At 40.8% G+C, this 14329-nt stretch overlaps 1 protein-coding gene across 1 annotated transcript in view; it reads right to left on the bottom strand.

Moving 5' to 3' along the window:
* Nucleotides 1-14329, bottom strand: part of LOC142455488 (disintegrin and metalloproteinase domain-containing protein 5-like) — a 50260-nt gene that overhangs the window by 21956 nt on the left and 13975 nt on the right. The window contains exon 4 of the mRNA XM_075557221.1: nucleotides 5535-5630. Coding sequence (XP_075413336.1) covers nucleotides 5535-5630 — 96 coding nt within the window. The remainder of the gene's footprint in view (nucleotides 1-5534; nucleotides 5631-14329) is intronic.

The following is a 14329-nucleotide window of genomic DNA, read 5'->3' on the forward strand; positions in this document are numbered from 1 at the left end:
TTGGTGCAGAATAATCAGTATCCAAGCTTCACTTCACACCATTGTTTTCACCTGCCTCCTTCTTCCCCCATTTTCCAATGTACCAGAATCCCCACCCAAAGGCAGTTTTATTCTTAATATATATATTTTTAATTTTTGTTCTATTATAATACTATTGTTATATTTGTGGAGTTCTCTCATACTCCCTTTTCCTAAAACCACCCTACTGAGAATACCCATTGCCCCAGATAACAGCAGTTGGTCAGAATCCAGGAGACCCACTCATGCAAGGATTTCACCACCGAGTGCACAGACACACCCACACTCACATTGCCATGGCTCTCTAACTTAGCACCCACACCCAGGTCACAGCCAAATCTTTTTTCTCTTTTGTCCCTCCTCCTGATGTTCATCCACCCGTTATCACTTTGTTATCTCTTTTTCCTGATAAAATGTTTTTTATTAAACACAGTAATTCTCATTATCCATCTTAGAATACATTTCTCCATTATTTTTACAAATTGGTTAGCCTATCAATGGAGCCACTTATTATCTTTATTACTTTTATTATTCTTGTTCTTCACCAACCTCAGCTCTATTTCCTCATTCTCCCATCTCTCTCTGCTTTCCTCCATTCCACCACTCTATAGTCTCCAGCTCCTATTAGCCTTCTTCTATGTTGCTAAGCAGAGTCAACTACATGCAACCCAAGAGCTCACCCACCCCGAATAGCCATACTATGATGCCAAAGAAGCAGCAGTCAGCAGTAGTCAACCAAAACTATCAAGGGGAAAACAACAACAATAATAAACAACCCAAATCAATGGAGTATTCTGAAGAAGAGGCCATGAAATGATCACAAACAATTTTTTTAAAAAGATGTTTAGGTCCTTTCAAGAGAACAATGGGGTAAAATGGAAAACTACATTTTTAAACAAACAAAAAATTCCAGAAAACAAACTATGAGTTACAGAAATGGGCAACATGATAAAAGCCTTGAAGAATATAGTGAAAGTAAAAGAAAATTGAATCAGTGATCTTGAAGACAATCTCTCAGACTATAATCAACAAAAGAAATAATCAAAAAGCCAAGGAGTCAAACGATAGCCTAAAAAAACAACCAATATCTCATTATGAAACAAAAATATATAAAGATAAAATTGTATTAGAAATCATAGAATGAAATTTCCCTAACATCAGAAAGAAACATAACTATCCAAGAAGCTGAGGGAACACCAAACAGGATAGATCCCAAAAGAAACGCATGCCATATCGTAGTCAAGCTCTCCAATTCCAAAGAACAAGAGGTAGTCCCAGGGCAGCTAGAGAAAAAATAGCCGTCACCTACAATGGAAAACCAATAAGAATAAACTCAAACTTCTCAGAAACGACGCAGGCAAGAAGACAGTGGAGAGACATACATAAATTTCTGAAGAGAAAAATAAAAAGATAATCAATCTGATCTTAGTCTGGAAGCTCTGGTGAAAATGATTGCATTGGGGCGACGACTCTCCCAGCATTTGAAATACTAGTGACATAACTTCCAACATCACAGCAACACACAAGAAAATACAGTAGGACATAATGAAGACAAGTGATGGATAAGTGAACTAGAGATGTGTAACTGCCATCACTACCATCAAGTCAATGCTGACTCAGCAATCACATAGGATTGTTGGTAGAACTGCCACTATCAATTTCCAAGACGATAACACTTTACAAGAATAGAAAGCCCCACCTTTCTCCCAAGGAGTGACTTGCAATTTTGTACTCCTGACCTAGCAGTTAGCCTAGTTCTAACCACTGTGAAACCAGGACTTCATTTTAACTGTCATATTTAATGATAAATCATCTTTTTTTGTTACTGATTATGACAATATACAACTTGTTTTCTATGATTATTTTTCTGTATTAATGCCTTTGGTTTAGTCCTTGCATGTATCTTTGTCTCCTTATACTTTTATATTTTTTTACAGGGCACAATTTTTATTGAAAATATATATTAGGCAGTAGAATGTGTCAACTATGAATCCTTTTCCTTAACATGAAGATGGTTTTCTTTCTTTGTTCTCTTTTGCAATTTAATTTCTTTAACCTTTTATCTCTGGTATTTTATGGGTAATGTCTCTGATTATATATTTGTCTCATTTTTTTAATTAAATACTTTTATTGGGGGCTCTTACAGATCTTATCACAATCCATACATTCATCCATTGTGTCAAGCACATTTGTACATTTGTTGCCATCAACATTTTCACAGCATTTTCTTTCCACTTGAGCCCCTGGTACAGCTCCTCATTTTCCTCCCTCCCTCACTGATTAAATTTTCTTTTTCTTTCATTATATTCTTCAGGGCTTTTGTTATGTTGCCTAATCCTGTAACTCAGAGTTTGTTTTCTGGGAATTCTTTTGGTTAAAAAATGTAGCTTTCCATTTTGCCCTCATGAACACTTGATAAACTATAGATTATTATTTTTATATCTTCCATCATCCTCTGTCTCCCTTCACCCACTTTTCTGTTGTTCATCCCCCTGGGAGGCGGTTATTTGTCGATCCTTGTGATCGAGTTTCCCTTTCTCCCCCAACCTTCCGCTTATCCTCCTGGTATCTCGATTCTCATTATTGGTCCTGAGGGGTTTATCTGTCCTGGGTTCCCTGTGCTGTGGGTTCTTATCTGTAGTAGTGTACATGTTCTGGTCTAGACAGACATGTAAGGTAGAATTGAGGTCATGATAGTGGGGGGGGGCATTAAAGAACTAGAGGAAAGTTGTATGTTTCATTGGTGCTATACTGCACTCTGACTGGCCTGTCTTTTCCTTGTGACCCTTGTGTAAGGGGGTGTCCAATTGTCTACAGATGGGCTTTGGGTCTCCATACTATGCTCCCTCTCATTACCATTGGCTATGATTTTTTGTTCTGGGTCATAGGTGCCGGGTACCTGATCCCATGGACACTTCATGATCACACTGGCTGGTGTACTTCTTCCATGTGGACTTTGTTGCTTCCCAGCTAGATGGTCAATTGTTTATCTTCAAGACTTTAAGACCCCAGACGCTATATCTTTTGATAACCAGGCACCATCAGCTTTCTTCACCACATACTCTTATGCACCCATTTTGTCTTCAGCGATCGTTTAGTGAAGGTGAGTACCGATTATTAGAACAAAGTGTTCTTGTGTTGAGAGAGTATTTGAGTTGAGGCCCAATGTCCATCTGCAACCTTAATACTTAACATATATGTCTCCTAAAACTTATCACCCAACTTAACGATGGCTAGTATTAGGTACAGAAGTTCTGGTTTTAGTAAAATTGTTTAGATTATCTGTAATCACTTCTCATTTAATTTATTTTTTTATTTCCTTTGATTTTTTATGACATGCTGTAAATTGTAGAGGCCACACATTGAAAAATTTTGAGAATGATGGTTTCATATTGCTTGCAGACGCTATAATAACTAAAGAGTAAACTCATCCTTCCTCTTTTTACCAATTACTTTGTTCAAGACAGTTTTCTTTTTCATCTGGATTCTACTCCTGGGTTTGTTTAAATGCTTTAGGAATTCTTTTAATGTTATCAATAGAGAGGGATAAAAATAGTAACTGATTACACTGCAAAGAAACAATTATTTATTCTATGTCAGAAAAAATATTAAGGGAATTTAACAACAACAACAAAATAATAATTGAACTTTCTAACCCTGAGTGAGGTTAGTGTTAAGAGGAAAAGTACTTATGAAGATAATTTCAAGCATACGTCTATTATTAAAGAATCCTAGAGGTAACACTGAAAGATTTTAAAATAGGAAGTCAAATTGGGAGAGAAAAAGAGCATCTGAAATTAGTACATGACGATCAAAACACCACTCATTGCCACTGAGTCTGCTGTAATTTATAGTGACCCCACAGGACAAGGAAGAACTGTTCATTTGGCTGCCTAACGTTGTAAATATTTCCTGGAGCAGAAAGCCTTATAGTTCTCCCACAGAACATTTGGAGGGGTCTATCTAACAATCTGGAGCCCTGATAGTATAATGGTTACACGTCGGCCTGCTAACCCATCAGGTCAGCTGTTCAAAACCACCAGCAGCTCCTCGGGAGGAAACCAGGGCTTTCTTTTCCCCAAAAATGGTAGCAGTCTTGAAAACGTGCAGGGGTAGTTCTGCCCTGTCCTATAGGGTAATTATCAGTTGCTATTGGCTCCAAGAGATGGCATTGAGTATTTTTTGTTCTGCTTTTTAAATTTTTAACTAATGACCTGGTGGCACACCAATAGCTAAGGAAAGTAAAGAAGTGATAAGATTAGTGAATGGCTCAAAGTGTGAAAGTGGGTCCTTTGGATGTAATCCAAAACATAATAGAAAATGTTGAATAGTGCTGTCTTAGTTTCTTAGTGTTGCTCTAACAAAAATAGCACTAGTGAGTGGCTTTAATGGAGCTTTTGTTTAACGCTTCAACAGGCTACGAGGACAAAGTCAGGATACTGCCTGAAGGTGCAGCTGAGTTCAGTTGAAGGCAGTGAGTTTGGGTTTGGCTTGAGGTGAGGGTTTCTCTGCTCTGTGAGAATATCCTTCTGCCTTTCAGCTTTTCCTCTTGAATTCCTTGGGAATTGTCAGGTGGCATCAGTCTTTCTCCATTTATGTTTCTTTGCTTTGATGCATAAATTGCGCTTTTTAATATTTTTTAAATGGTTGGCTTAAAACACTCCCTACATTTACACTGCCTCACTAACATGACAAAGACTGCTCTCAAAATGAGAATACTATGACAAGTATTACCCAACGACAACAAACCAAAAATCAGGGCCATCTATTCCATCCGACCCACAGCAATCCCATAGGACAGAGAAGAACTGGTCCTAAAGGTTGCCGAGCCTACAAATCCTTCCGAATAGAGTTATATTGGCATGGTATATAAGTCACATCTCACACAATCCAATAACTCAATCATATTGAGAGGACGTATGCAATCATCAGCACAGTCCGTTTTAGAACATTTTCTTCTTTCTTGTCCTCATTGCTGCTCGCTCCTCATTCCACCCCCACTCTCCCTGCCATGCCCTTAGGTAAGTATTAATCCACGGGCGGTCTCTGTAGACCTACCTGCTCTGGATTCCATGTGCAGGAAAAATGTAAAACAAATAAGAAACAACAACAAATCCAACAGTGATGACCAAATAAAATTGAGAAAAAGTCAATATAAATGAAACCAGAAAATAGTAAAATCTAGAACAAATTTTAAATTAGTCCAGAGGAATATCAAATGATAATATGTAACATTTTAACCTAAATACAACGGTCATAATCAAGACTCTAAATCTTTATGGAAGACAGTTTCATCTTTCTTCTGGGGAGCTACTGGTAACTTCTAACTCCTAATCTTGTGGACCGTGATCTAACTCCTAACCCACTATATTACTAGGCCTCCATCCACCAGTAAAGATTTACAACTCACATGTTTCCAGGGACACAATGAAATCCACAAAAATGGTGTAGACATCCTTTCAATGCCTTAAACGGGTATCAAGAAGTATCTCGGGCTATTATAAAATGCTTGTTACCTTGCAAGTTTTTGTGCAGCATTCTCCAGAACCACATACTTTTTTTCTTTTCAACATACATGTTCTAGGATCACAGCAGCTTTTGTGTGTACAATCCTGTAAGCAAATGTGAAGCGTTACTTAATCAAATATAAGTTTATGTCATCGAATGAAACTGAAACATAAGACTTTAAAAGTTGTGAAAATTTTACTAAAGTCGTTGTGTTATGCCGGGTAGACTAGAGAAATAAATCCAGAGGACTCATATGTGTGTAATAAATTGCTTTAGATACAAGATTAATTGTATATTAAGAACACATCTCAGCCCAGTCCAGATCAAGCCCATAAGTCTGATATTAGCGCACATGTCCAATACCAATCTACAAATTCCTCTTCAGACTCACAAAACACATGCAAGGACACTGAATGCAGGGTGATCACAGGCCAGTGGGTAGAAAGCCTTGTGGATCCAGTGGTGGTAGAAGCAGGTCAGCGCTGGTGTGGGTCTTCACATGGCTCCTCCAGCTCCAGGGCTCTAGTGTAGTTCCATGCGTCTTGTCACAAGGAAGATGAAGCAGAAAATGTGAGTGCATCTGACCTCCAGTGAGTTGTTGATCTCTGTGGTGCCTCCAAATGAGGTCATCAAGCTGTGACCTGATTGACAGGCTAGACGTCACCCCTTCTCTAATTGACACCAGATTATGTAACTACCACAGTCATAGTCTGAGAAATCTAATTTTTGGTATGAGATTTATAGAAGTCAAAATCTCAGACATAAGTTTGTAAAAGAAATGTTATTTTCACTACATAACACATAATTTGGAAAAGACTAACATGCTACTATGGAACCAAAAGGTAAAATATTATTATACAAGTTCAAGAATATACACAAAAGAAATATTCTTTTATGGTTACCAGGAATGGCAGAAGGAGAAAGCCATTAGCTTGTAGAAGTGAGGATATTCTGGTGAAAGGAAAAGGTAAATCACAATATAGGAAGTCATAAAATGCTCAGAAGTAAGACTGTAAGACAGCGATGGCAAATACTATACTATATACAACCCTGTAGCAACAGTAATAACAAACAATAATTTGTAAATGGATACTAGTACATTTTAAAAAATCATTTTATTATGGGCTCATACAACTCTTATCACAATCCATACATTCATCAACTGTGTACAGCACATCCATACATACATTGCCCTCATCATTCTCAAAACATTTGCTTTCCACTTAAGGCCCCAATACTGGTGCATTTTATGCTAAATAGATCTGGGACTACACCCTCTGTACTAATATAATATATATAGATATATATTAAATAATCCCATTGCTATCAGATTGATACTGGCTCACAGTGGCCCTACTGTTTCTGTGGCTGTAAACCTTTACAGGATGAGAGAGCCTCATCTTTCTCACACAGAACTGCTGATGAGTTTGAACCACTAATCTTGCTGTTAGCAGTGCAATGCTTACCTGACCTTGTCATCAGAGCTACTTCTATATAGGTATATCTGTATATATGTCTATATTTTGTATGCGACATATGTATTTTCATATATATGAGAAAATAAAGGGGGCACAGTTTTTAGATATAGCAAATACCTCAAGGCTTCAGCTATTAGACTTGAAGACTAAGGACCATCATCTTAAGGATATCAAGACCAAGTAGCATAACATAGTTGATAAAACTGGGTTTTAGATTACAGTTTTGTTAGTAGCATCTGTAGTCTTAGAAGTTTGTAAGATGCAATAATTGGTTTCTTCATATCTGCAGCACACCAGAGACTCAAGGAAGCAGTTAGGCCAAGGGGCCAATGCACCACATGCATCATAACTTTCTCTTGCCAGAAACAAGAAGAATTCGACCATGTCTGGCACCACTACCTTCTACTCTACGCAGGTTACAATGGGAGAAAATGCCAAGTATCGTTCAAATTAAGAAAAAAACAAGAGAACATCTATTGGTTCTATAGAACCTGGAGAAACTATTGAGAACATAATCGAAGACATCCTTCTAACTTGAAACCGATACCAACCAGGGAGGTCACCTTTCAGTCAAATAACAGACTAATTTATAAAATAAATTATCATATCCATGAGGATATCCATATCCTTAGAGTAAGCAACTATATGAGTCTGAAAAGGCAACCTTTTCTCAAAAGTAAAAATGTAAAGGCAAGGAGGGGTAGCAAAACTGAACAACTGGAAATAGGGAACTCAGGATGGAAATGGGGAGCAAGCTGATTGAATAGGATTACAAATAACACTAGGATTTATGTCCCCTCCTCCCCAATAAACTGTAGGTTTGAATATAGGTGCCCTGCTGTAGAGAGGGTAGGGGAGCTAATCACACTGGGCGTCCTAGGAAACCGGCTGCTCTACAGGAGAAAGATGGCTCTTTCCGCTCCCGGAAGGACTGTAGCTTTGGACACACCCAGCGGTAGTTCTATCCTGTCCTATAGGTTCACTATGAATCACAATTGCCTGGATGGCAGCACGTTTATTTATTTAGTTTGTTGTTTGTTTTATTTTAGTTTACAATGCTAGAGACTCAGGTTCAAAACCTGAACCTATCCAAAGTCAGAAAGTTTACATTTACAAAGACATGGAGATCCTTCCAGGGCTGTGAAAAGAAGAGAGATTTGCAATTAAGTGAAGGACCTGCAGAAAAAGGAAAAAGAAAGTCACAAGTACCTGAATTTCAAACAGAAGGTTTGTCAGGATGGGTGGATTTGGGCAGGACAAGACATTAAAAGGGCTCAGCAAGTAAATAGCCTAGTGTTATTCTTATTCTTATTATTGGTGACCAAATACAGCAGATGAGTGGAAATGGCAGAGGTACAAAAATGATGATTAGTGTTGAGTATGAACCTGATCGAATGGCCTCTTTGACCTAGACTTGAGTCTAAGGGAGGCAGATGGAACTTCAAGTTAAGACCCCAGGGTACCAGCAACCTAACCTTCCTGCTATTTTTGTTTTTTAGATGGGCAAGCAAGAATCCTTTCCCAGAAGAATGTCTTTGTGTACTGCATCCTGTCTCTTGTTCCAGATCTGACTTGAAGATGCTCTGTCTGGCCCCAATACATTCTAGGTCAGTGGTTCTCAACCTTCCTAATGCCACGACCCTTTAATACAGTTCCTCATATTGTGGCACCCCCAACCATAAAATTATCTCCATTCCTACTTCATAACTGTAATTTTGCTACTGTTATGAATCGTAAATATCTGATATGCAGGATATATTTTCATTGTTACAAATTGAACATAATGAAAGCATAGTGATTCATCACAAAAACAATACATAATTATATATTGTGGAATATTTATTTCTACTTACAAATTAATGAAAATTTGTCTTGAAGCGTGATGTAGTATGTGTAACAGTCTTAATATAACAACAGTAAACTACATTGCTACATTTTGCGACAGTATTCGTAAAAAGCCAACATCAGTGAAAAGGTTGAGATAGCCTCTTTCTCACCAGATCAGAAGTGTCGTTTTACCTCCAATACTGCTGCTTTCATCACAGTAGCTGCTTTTAACAGAGTAGCTTCTTTCAGCACAGCAGCTGCCTTCTCCACAGTAGCTGCTCTTTACACATGAATGGTCCTCATAAGTACATTATGACGCCACCCTGTCACGTACACATGTATTTGTACGAGGTGTATGTGATGGGGTTGGCATGATGATGGTATCACATCTGGTATGCGTATGTGGGCATAAGGTATGTGGGCAGACCCACCTGGAGACAGATAGAGGAGCAGTGTCTCTGTTCCTAAGACTATTAGAAATAAGTGTTTTCTCGTGGTCTTAAGCAACCCCTGTGAAAGGGTCGTTCAACCCCCAAAGGGATCATGACCCACAGGTTGAGAACTGCTATTCTAGGGTGATGGTAATCCTGCCCATGCAGAGCACACTTTCCTTCCCTCTAATAGAGCCAGAACCTCACCTGTGTAAAGGATTGGAAAGAAGGGGGAGGTCCCCCCCCTTGTTCAGGCATTTTTCCTCTTGAGAAGTAGTAAAGACTTTTGTTCCAAGTGTACCTTTAAGGGGCCCTAAGGCTGAAGGTCTCTCAACCCCCAGCCCAGCTACATCACCTGTGGTCTCTGAACCTATAGAACCAACAGCTGTTGTGGCGTGGTGGGGAGGTGGACACATCAAAGTTTGGCCCTTAGAAATGGGGAATTTGGCAGCTGGGGAATCTGTTCTTCCTTTCCCCCTAATCTGGGTCAAGCAGACTGAGTGAACTAGGCATCTATTCAGACAGTCCAGAATGGTATATGAGACCTTTTAGCACCTCACCCAGCCATCCAAGGGTTCAACTATCCTTTGGTGTTCATAGACACCTTTACTGGATGGATTGAAGCATATCCCACCTGCATTGAGAAGGCTCACAACAAGGATCTAAAAGGTTACTTCAGGAAATAGTTCCTACATTTGACCTTCCCAAATCACTACAAAGTGATAAAGGGCCCATTTTAATCTCCAAAAGCACTCAGGCAGTCTCTCAACACTTAGGAATAGCATCATCTCCACTGTGCCTGGAGGCTGCAATCCTAGAGGCAAGTAGAGAGAAGTAAGCAACACTTAAAGCTACACAAGAAACTCAGATAGACCGGAAGATGCACTGCCAATAGCTCTGTTACATCTCAGCATTGCTCCATGGTAACCTACCTGCTGAAACCCTTATGAAGTTTAATACAGATGACCTTTCATGGGAGCCATAGCAACCAGACCCCAGAGACACCGATCAAATGGAGTAAGACAAATAACCATTGGGCAGCCTTAAGATAGTGTTTCGCAGACACACTAAGACAGATAAGTGCTTCCCAGACAAACTCTACCTCAGACCCACAAATCTTTAATCTAGTAAACACTTTCACATAATTCCTGGGCTAAAGTAAACTTGTACTGATGCCAGTCAGTCCCATGTTAATGTCCCTCAGAGTTCCTTCCAGATCTTCCAGTGGGGCACTAACCCACACTAACCCACACTTACATGAGCACTGCTATCTCATAGCATTTGACGAAGCCTTCCCTTAACTGTACACCTGTTTTTTATTTGTTCCAGAAGTCATCAGGTTATTAATGACCTAAGCAAAGGTTGCAAACTCCTGGATCATCAGCACCTGGATCACCCCAACCTCATCCACCATGGGCCCCCAAGTGGAAAACCACTCCCAATAGAGTAGGAAGGGTATGGACCCCAAAGCCCACTTCATGTCCTGTAACAGCATGAAGCAGCCAGAGGTGTTATCCGAGATGGGGTTCTTTAGAGAAACAGAACCAAAATGCTAACAATTTTATATAGAGATAGATAACATAAGGAATAAATAGTTAATTAATCTATAAAGCAGTACCAATGGCTCAGTGCACTCACTCCCGTGAGACAGCTGTGAGACACTGGCAGTCCTTCAAGTTTTGAGGGCTGCCTGGTAGTCCTCTGTAGAGCAATTCACTGTTTCCGGCCACAGGCAGGAAACAACAACACAGGTCACCAACAGTCAGCCAGATGACAGAGTCCAACAGTCCCCTGATCAAGAATAGGGTGGCAAAGCAGGTCTTGAAGGAACCTCAACTTACAGTAACACAGTCCACAGGTAAGGTGTCCCACAGGTAGTGTAGCTTGCAAATTGAGGCACAGAACAAGCAAGGCAGTGCACATTGATCCGATGATCAAAGAGCAAGAGAGAGACAAGAAAGGCAAGGCTCAACAAGCCCTTTATCTCTCCATCCTTCAATCAATCCTACATGTGTTCATTGGTCATATTGCACAATAAACATTAACTATCTCAATTCATCCCTTGCCAACTTGGTACCTATACACAATTCTTTCAGACATTAATGAAATCAAACTTATACTTAACATTAAACATCTATCAAGCATATAAATGAAAATACACTGATTCCAATTGTATCTGATATAACATACATGAACAAAGGGAAGATATTCTATAAGCATCTATAAAGAAAATACACTGACAATCACAAACCTCGCTTTTGCAATTGATCACATGTTCTTAACTGATAGGTAGAACTCCCTTCTCCTACTATCCATTCTGTATTACCTTTTCCCTCAGCAAGCACCTCAGCTGGCTGCAGTTTTTTGCCTGGTAGGGTGACCCAGACCTTCATTCCTGAGGTATCTGAGTCATTATAAGTCTTATCAAGATTGGGTTGCTGTAACTTACCATTTACTTCAATAACAAGGCATGGTAGCACTAAGAGTCGGCCTATGGGATCTCCTGGATTCCAGACATATTCTTCTTAACCTCCATTATGTAGCACCAGTCCAAGTTCTCCTTGCTAATCAGGATCAGTCACACCACTTAGTACAGTGACACCCTTCCTGACCTGTTGATCCAAAGGCACAAGAAGCCCAAAGTGGCCAGGGGGCATTCTCAGCTGCCAGTTCAGTGGAATCGGTGCTGTGTTTCCAGGTGGGAAAGTTCCTTCCTTCCGGACCAGGACCTCCAGGGCTGAGGAACACAGGGTTGCTGGGACAGGAAGCAAAATGCTGCAAGGGGATCACTAGGAGTAATAGTGAGTGGTGCCACTCTAGCTTCCACCCCTTGGTTTCTGGACCCATGAATCATGGCTATTGGAGACACAGCACCATATATTGGCCACTGGTTTAGAGCATATACAGCCTCCTGGAGAACATTGCCCCAGCCCTGCAAGTTGTAGCCACCTAGTTGACACCGTAATTGTGTCTTTAGGAGCCCATTCCATCGTTCTATCAAGCCAGCAGCTTCAGGATGATAAGGAACATGATACGACCAGTGGATTCCATGGGAATGGGTCCATTGCTATACTGCATTTGCTGTGAAGTGAGTTCCTTTATCTGAAGCAATGTTATGTGGGATGCCATGCCAGTGGATGAGGCATTCAGTAAGTCCACAAATTTTAGTTTTGGAAGAAGCATTGTGTGCAGTGAAGGCAAATCCATATCCAGAGTAGGTTTCTATTTCACTAAGAACAAAACGCTGCCCCCTCCATGATGGAAGTGGTCCTATGTAATCAAACTGCCACCAATTTGCCCATTGATCTCCCCAAGGAATTGTCCCATATCTTGGACTTAATGTTGGTTTCTGTTGCTGGCAAATGGGACACTCAGCAGAGGCAGTGGACAAGTCAGCCTTGGTGAGTGTAAGTCCATGTTGCTGTGCCCACGCATAACCTCCATCCCTGCCGCCATGTCCACTTTGTTCATGTGCCCATTGGGCGATAACAGGGGTGGCAGAGGAAAGAGGAGGACCAGTCTCCACAATGCGTGCCATCTTATCCACTTGATTGTTAAAGTCCTCCTCTTCAGAGGTAATCCTTTGGCGAATGTTCACATGAGATATGATTACCTTTACTTTCTTGGCCCATTCAGAGAGATCCATCCACATATCTCTCCCCACATCTCCTTGTCACCAATCTTCTAATAATGGTCCTTCCAGTTCCCTGACCATCCAGCCAAGCCATTAGCCACAGCCCATTAATCAATATACAGCCTCACATGTGGCCATTTTGCCTTGCAGGCAAACTGAACAGCCAGGGGCACTGCCCGAAGTTCTGCCCATTGGGAAGATTTCCCTTCACCACTGTCCTTTAGGGAGATCCCAGAAAGGGGCTGTAGTGCTGCTGCTGTCCACTTATGAGTGGCACCTGAATATCATACAAAGCCATCCATAAACCAAGCATAACTTTTTAATTCTTCAGTTAAAGTATGTTAAGGAACTCCCCAGGAGGCCACAGGTGCAGACGGGGAGAAAGAGGGTAATGTGACAGGAGTGGAGACTGTGGGCATTTGGACCACTTCTTCATGCAGCTCACTTGTTCCTTCAGGTCCTGTTTTGCTCGATCTCATATATACCACTTCCATTTAACAATGGAGTGTTGCTGCGCATGCCCAACTTTATGACTCTGTGGGTCAGACAATACCCAGTTCTTGATGGGTAGCTCAGGCCTCATGGTGACTTGGTGGTCCATGGTGAGGCATTAAGTCTCCACCAAGGCCCAGTAACAGGCCAACAGCAGTTTTCCAAAGGGGGAGCAGTTGTCTGCAGAGGATGGCAGGGTTTCACTCCAAAATCTGAATAGTCTACGCTGTGATTCACAAATAAGGGTCGCCAAAGACTCCACACTGCATCTTTATCTACAACTGACACCACTAGCACCATCGGGTAAGCTGAATCATATGGTCCCAGTGGCAAAGCAGCTTGCACAGCAGCCTGAGCCTCTATTGAAGAGCCTTTCCTTGTTCTGGGTCCCACTCAAAATTGGAGGTTTTTCATGTGACTTGGTTAATAGGTTGAAGTAAAACACCCAAGTGAGGGATATGTTGCCTCCAAAATTCAAAGAGGCCCACTAGGCACTGTGCTTCCTTGTTAGTTTGTGTGTGGGGGGAGGTTAGGGGGGAAATGCAATAGCTTATTCTTCACTTTAGTAGGAATATCTTGACATGCCCCACACCTCTGGACTCCTAGAAAATTTATTGAGGTAGAGGGTACCTGAATCTTCGTTGGGTTAATTTCCCAACCTCTTTTACGCAGATGTTATACCAATGAATTTAGAATCTTTGCTACATCCTCCTTAGTGAATCCAATCAGCATAATACCATCAATATAATGGACTAGTGTGACATTTTGTGGAATAGACAGGTGGTCAAGGTCCCTTCGGACTAAATTATGGCACAGGGCAGAAGAATTGATGTACACCTGCGGGAGAGTTGTGAAAGTGTATTGTTGCCCCTGCCAGCTGAAGGCAAACTGCTTCTGGTGGTCCTTTGAGACTGGTATTGAGAAGAATGCATTGGCCAGGT

This window comes from Tenrec ecaudatus, chromosome 8 (genome assembly GCF_050624435.1).
Source record: "Tenrec ecaudatus isolate mTenEca1 chromosome 8, mTenEca1.hap1, whole genome shotgun sequence".
NCBI lineage: Eukaryota > Metazoa > Chordata > Mammalia > Afrosoricida > Tenrecidae > Tenrec > Tenrec ecaudatus.